Below are 6,108 nucleotides of genomic sequence, written 5' to 3'. Positions count from 1 at the left end.
TTTGTACTCTTTAAATAATTGCCAACATGGAACCAATTGTTGAAACTGAAAGAGCTTTGTGCACTTGAAGTAAACAATGATTTAAAAATACTCCCATGTTGATCTGGTGCTCATTTAGAAAGGTCTAATTTGTATTTAAAATCAAAGAAATGATCACAAAGGCAATTCCAAACTGCAACTTAAGGTATGCTTTATGTAGTTATCAGGATAAAACCAACCTAAAGTGTAAGTGGACTACATTCAAGTGGCACAATTAGATGTTTATTTATATACAAGAAGCTTTAACATGAAATGTTATGTATGTTGTAATGAATAATGAGTTGTCATGTTTTGCTTACAGCATTTTTCTAAGGCAGAAAACTACTTGCTCTGATTTTATTAGCTGAAACATTCAATATTAGTACTGCCAGAAAGAAAACATGTTATTGTTAAAGGGATTCTTCAGATCTTGTGGTGCTTTGCGAAAACAATATCAATATCTTACCTGTTGTAGACGTCTCTGAGTAACTTCAGTTTGGAGAAGTAGGGTTTAGTTCTGACTGGACTGAAGAGCTAATGGCTAGTTTGAGTCAAAGTAAAACAGCTGGAACTGGAAACACCCAGGCTGTACTGAAAGTGCTACAGCTGGCTGCTACTGCTATTTGTGCTTTCAAATATAACATTTAAGTACATAATTGGTCGATGCAAAGTTGATGGTTTTGTAAATGTTTATACAATTCATTTGTTTGGCTCTTTCAAAAGACATGGGAAATTCTGAATCGATTTTCAAATGTCTAAAATTAACTTTGTAAACTCTAATCTGTGCTGCTACTTTGAGTCAGCAGAGGTGTTGCTACATGATGTTTGTCCCAGTAGAGTTGCCGTAGCTTTCTGTAGCAGAAGCATGTTGCAGTAAAAGCTGTGTTTACACATTTTTAAATTATTTTTTCACGAAACTCCAAAGAATACGTCTGAAGTTACCATATCATGACTGACTTTAGTAATGACGTCGAACATTTTGATCTGTGTACACATTTCCAGTGATAAACACAGTTCTAATTTCATTAGCTTTATATGGCATTGTTAATGCTAGTTTAACATTTATGCTAACTGTTAGTCCGCAGCCTAGAATTAAAGGGTTTTTGAACATGTGCACTCAATTAATTTACAGCCCTTTGAATTGTAATTAAAACACGAGGTGCCTCAACAGTCCCACTCCTAGCGTTCATCTATCTGGTTTTGGTCTAGCAGCATCATTAGTCTAATCAGAATTAAACTGTTTCTCCAAACTAAGTCAGTTTAAAGAGCTTTCTACAACAGGGAACCCCTCTTTAAAGAGTCAGAAGTATCCCTTTAACTAACCTCTGCAGTAGTGAGGTGCTGTCATCCCAAATGGTAAAATGATTCTCATGTTTCAGAGCAGCTTGAGCTTTGTTCCTGCGCACGAGGGATGAAGCGCATGGTGAGGCTGTGCTCGTCTTCCACGGGCTGCTGCGACAGGTTGTTGGTCTGCCTGATGCTGTCCAGCGTGCAGCCTTGGCGGGGACACACCGTGTAGCGAGACAACAGAGCGATCAAGATGGCCTTCATCATCACCATGGCGATATGTTTGCCAACACAGGAACGAGGCCCGCAGCCAAAGGGCTGGAAGAAGCGACTGGGCACCTGCCAAACAGAGGAAGTAAAGACCTAAGTGTTTCTTTTACTTCAGTCATTGTTTCACAACTTTCACTTACGTGGCTGTCGAAGTTTGTCAGGCTGAACTCTCTGGGTTTAGGGAAGAACTCGGTCTTGTGCATAAGGCCAATGTTGAGAATGATGTTGGTTCCTTTCCTGATGTTTGTGCCGTCGATGTTGTCGTCCTCCAGAGCTTTCCGCATCGTGAAGTCAACCACAGGGTGAAACCTCAGACACTCACAGATGAAACTCTCCATCACTTTTAGTTCTTGGTAATCAATGTCCTCTACAGCTTTCCTATCTGCAGACAAAATGATGCATTATTTTCACATTATGGAGTCTTAACTAGGGCAGCACGATGGCGCAACTGGTAGAGCTGCTGCCTCTCAGCGAGCAGGTCCTTGGTTCAAACCCCGGTCCAGGGGCCTTTCTGGGTGGAGTTTGCATGTTCTCTCTGTGCATGCGTGGGTTTTCTCCGGGTACTCCGGTTTCCTCCCACAGACCAAAAACATGCATGTTAGGCTGATTGGTAACTCTAAATTGTCCCTAGGTGTGAGTGAGAGAGTGAATGGTTGTTTGTCTCGTTTGTCTCTATGTGGCCCTCTGATGGACTTGCGACCCGCCCAGGGTGTACCCCGCCCCTCGCACAGTGATTGCTGGACATGGGCACCAGTGACCCCCGTGACCCAAAATGGAATAAACGGGTAAAGATAATGGATGGATGGATGGATGGAGTCTTAACTACAAATAACACTTGGAATCCCTTGAGGTGCACCGCTATCTTTCATGCCAAAGTTTTAGACTAAGATCATTTTATAAATACGACCAAATTTGTCACCGTTCAGGTCAAAGCTTAATCTTATGTACGTTCTCGTGATATCCCAAGATGTCACACTCAGAGCATGTTCTAGGGATGAGACTGCTACTACCACATTAGATCAATATCTAAAACTGGCTGAGTTACAGCCATTTTTATTTAGCTTAATATCAGCTGTGGCGACCATCTTGAATTGAATTGACTTCTAAAGGTAAATAGTTGTGGACATTCATCCAATGATTACTTTCTGAATGTTTCATTGACATCTGCACAACGGTTCATGAGACATTTTGCTGACAGACTACGAGTGAAAGCGCCATCGCTAAAGGCCATGTTAGGTTTGCACTCACTCAAGGCGGCGTTCATCTCCTCCACTATCTGCAGCTCCACGTCAGGGTTCTGTTTGAGCAGCATCAGCATGAAGAAGAGGCTGATGGACAGCGTGTCCGGAGCGGCGATCACCATCTCCAGCACGCACTGCCTGACGTTGTCTGCTGAGAGCTCCCCGTGGTTCTGGTAGAAAGAAGTAAGACAACAACAGTCAGGCTTGGTGGTTCCTCTGCAAAACAAGAAAATGACCAAAAGACTGACGTGAGCAAAGATGAGCTCCGTGGCGAAGTCCCGATCGTCATCGTCGAGCTTCTCGGCATCGTTAATCATCTTTCTTTTTATTTCAAGCAGGCTCTCCATCTCGTCCTGCAGCTCCTGGCTGTTGGAGATAAAAAGCAACACAAAAAGATGATCCTGAAGGAACATCAGACTGAACGTTGAGTTAGAGTGATGTCTTACGCTGCTCTCTTGTGTTTGTTGTACAACCATCCAATCTTGAAGAAAATATCGGGCTTTATCAGAACCGTCTGCCAGGTCTCAAAGTAGTTGTGGATTTTCATCAGCAGGTCTTTCTCTGAGTCATGAACAACAACAAAGAGAGTCAGGAGCTGCAGGCTTCAGCTCTATGTTCAGGAGTGGGATGAATCTGCAGCTGACCATTGAGGGGCACCCTGAGGAACAGCCTGTTGGAGACGTCCACCACTATGGCTCTCAGGAGACTCAGGGCGTCCACGTGTCCAGAGGGATCGGTCATGCTCTGCAGGTTGTCCAGGTGTTTAGCTGTGGAGCTCACACAGATCCCCACTGTCCTCTGAAGGCCGGGGCCGCTCAGAGCTGCACAGCAATACAAGAAGTCAGGAAAGCTGTTTTTAATTCATGACGTATACCAGGATGTTCTTATTTTAAAGTTCTTGTCTCACCTTTGGAAAAGGATGCCCTCACTTTTTTCCAGAGTGGGATGTCACTGTTGAAAATTATTCCCCTCCCCTCCATCCCAATACACTCGAGGCCTCTTTTGCTTCCGAATCTGGAGGTGTAGTGAGCGCTCCTCAACACGTGGTACACCGCTGACGACCTGCGGGCGAAAGTCTAGCGTTGCATTTGATCTGATCACAGATTTGCTTATAGTTTGATGTAAAACTGAGCCTTACTTGCTCAAAATGAGGGTCTCCTCCCCGTTAATCCATACCCGCACAGTGCTGCCATATTTGTGGTTGTAGTAGTTGCACGCTGTTCCAATCCCGGTCCAAATGAACCTGCTGTAGGAGAGAATCGGACCAAGTCCTGCCAAGAAGGAAGGACCTGAAAAAAAAACATGTTACAATTCAGTTGTCTGTGTAACAGAGGAACTCAAGAGACGTCGATTTAGTAAAGACGAGTAAAAATTTTATTTATTTTTACGTTTTTCATCCATCCATCCATTATCTTTTATCCGCTTCTTCCTTTTCGGGTCGCGGGGGTCACTGGTGCCCATGTCCAGCAATCACTGTGCAAGAGGCGGGGGACACCCTGGACAGGTCTCCAGTCCATCACAGGGACACATAGAGACAAACGAGACAAACAACCATTCACTCTCTCACTCTCAGAGTTACCAGTCAGTCTAACGTGCATGTTTTTGATCAGTGGGAGGAAACTTTAGTACCGGGAGAAAACCCAAGCATGCACAGAGAGAACATGCAAACTCCACCCAGAAAGGCTTCCGGACCGGGATTTGAACCAGGGCAACCTGCTCACTGAGAGGCAACAGCTCTACCAACTGTACCACCATGCTGCCCTATTTTGACATTATCTGAAAGCTAATTTAACATTGTCACTACTTTTAGCTATAACCTTTGGTTTCATTCAGCTTTTGGACACATTTATCTAACCTTTTGCTGATTTTAGCTACCTGCTACTTTACTTTTTTTTTCATTTACTCTTTATTTATACAGGTAGTCTCACTGAGCCATGAGAACTCATTTTCAAGAGAGACATGTTTAGGGAGCAGATGGTGGTTAAGGGCCTTGCTCAAGGGCACAGGGTGGGGCGAATGAGGGTGGGGGCAGGTGTGGGTGCTTCATCTACCCCACTCACATTTTTGATGTTGTTGGTACTGGGGCTTGAACCGGCGATCTTCTGATCACAGACCCACCTTCTCTAACCTCTGGACCACCCTTTTGTTACTTTTGGCCTTTAGCCCGTTTTTGCTACTTTTAGCTTGTGTTTTGCTTCACGGTGGCGCAACTGGTAGAGCTGCTGCCTCTCAGCGAGCAGGTCCTTGGTTCAAACCCCGGTCCAGGGGCCTTTCTGGGTGGAGTTTGTATGTTCTCTCCGTGCATGCATGGGTTTTCTCCGGGTACTCCGGTTTCCTCCCACAGACCAAAAACATGCATGTTAGGCTGATTGGTAACTCTAAATTGTCCCTAGGTGTGAGTGAGAGAGTGAATGGTTGTTTGTCTCGTTTGTCTCTATGTGTCCCTGTGATGGACTTGCGACCCGTCCAGGGTGTACCCCGCCCCTCGCACAGTGATTGCTGGACATGGGCACCGGCGACCCCCGTGACCCAAAATGGAATAAGCGGGTAAAGATAATGGATGGATGGATGGATGGATAATCATTTGCTGCATTTAGCTTTTATGAAGTGTTTTGCTTCTTTATTCGGTTTAGTGTATTTTTGTTTTAGCTTTACTTAGTTTTTGGCGTATTCAAGCAAATGTCAGCAGCTCTCATCATTCATCTGTCAGGGACAGTATGTAGACATGTGCATATGTAGACATATCGTGCATTTTCACAAATTAATGTGATTGCTCTACTTATTCTAATGGCATCAATATAACAGAGTTTTCAGTGATTTGATCACTGCACCCTGTATTCATTGGTTAACTGGACATCATTAACTTCACGCAGACTCTCTCACTGGTACATTTTCATCTTTAAATCACTTCTTGGTCTGCTGCCTTCATACATCTCCTCCTACATGTCTCTGCGTGAGTGCAGCTACGGAGTGCGCTCTCAGGACATTATTACCTGCAGTGTTCCCTCAATGAGGACTGAACTAGGCAAAAGGGCCTTCTCCTACTCCGCTCCTGTTTCCTGGAATATCTTACAAAAAGATCTGAAGCTCTCGACCTTGACCTCTCTAAGTGGCTTTAAGAATCTGTTGGACTCCTGGCAGGGACCAATGCAGACATGTTCCTGTTTTTAGTTTTATACATTTGTCTTGGAATCTAGCTGTTTTTTTTTGTTTTGTTACCTTTTTCCTTTTAGCCATCCTATTTGTTAAAAAAAAAAAAACAAAAAAAAAAAAACTGTAGTATGAGTTTTTA

The 6,108-nt window shown here is 44.0% G+C and overlaps 1 protein-coding gene across 1 annotated transcript in view; it reads right to left on the bottom strand.

The window, feature by feature from the left end:
* Positions 1 to 1,372: 1,372 nt before the first annotated feature.
* LOC119416354 (brain aromatase) overlaps positions 1,373 to 6,108 on the bottom strand; it is a 5,273-nt gene continuing 537 nt past the window's right edge. The window contains exons 2-9 of the mRNA XM_037683589.1: positions 3,955 to 4,105; positions 3,724 to 3,878; positions 3,461 to 3,637; positions 3,263 to 3,377; positions 3,065 to 3,182; positions 2,820 to 2,986; positions 1,716 to 1,953; positions 1,373 to 1,644 (exon numbers count right to left, since the gene is read on the bottom strand). Of these exons, the coding sequence (XP_037539517.1) occupies positions 1,387 to 1,644; positions 1,716 to 1,953; positions 2,820 to 2,986; positions 3,065 to 3,182; positions 3,263 to 3,377; positions 3,461 to 3,637; positions 3,724 to 3,878; positions 3,955 to 4,105 (1,379 nt within the window). The 3' untranslated portion in view covers positions 1,373 to 1,386. The remainder of the gene's footprint in view (positions 1,645 to 1,715; positions 1,954 to 2,819; positions 2,987 to 3,064; positions 3,183 to 3,262; positions 3,378 to 3,460; positions 3,638 to 3,723; positions 3,879 to 3,954; positions 4,106 to 6,108) is intronic.

This window comes from Nematolebias whitei, chromosome 10, assembly GCF_014905685.2.
Source record: "Nematolebias whitei isolate Nwh7 chromosome 10, NemWhi1, whole genome shotgun sequence".
In the NCBI taxonomy this organism is placed as follows: domain Eukaryota; kingdom Metazoa; phylum Chordata; class Actinopteri; order Cyprinodontiformes; family Rivulidae; genus Nematolebias; species Nematolebias whitei.
The sequence above is the reverse complement of the archived record's forward strand: the minus strand, read 5'-3'. Positions and strand labels throughout refer to the sequence as shown.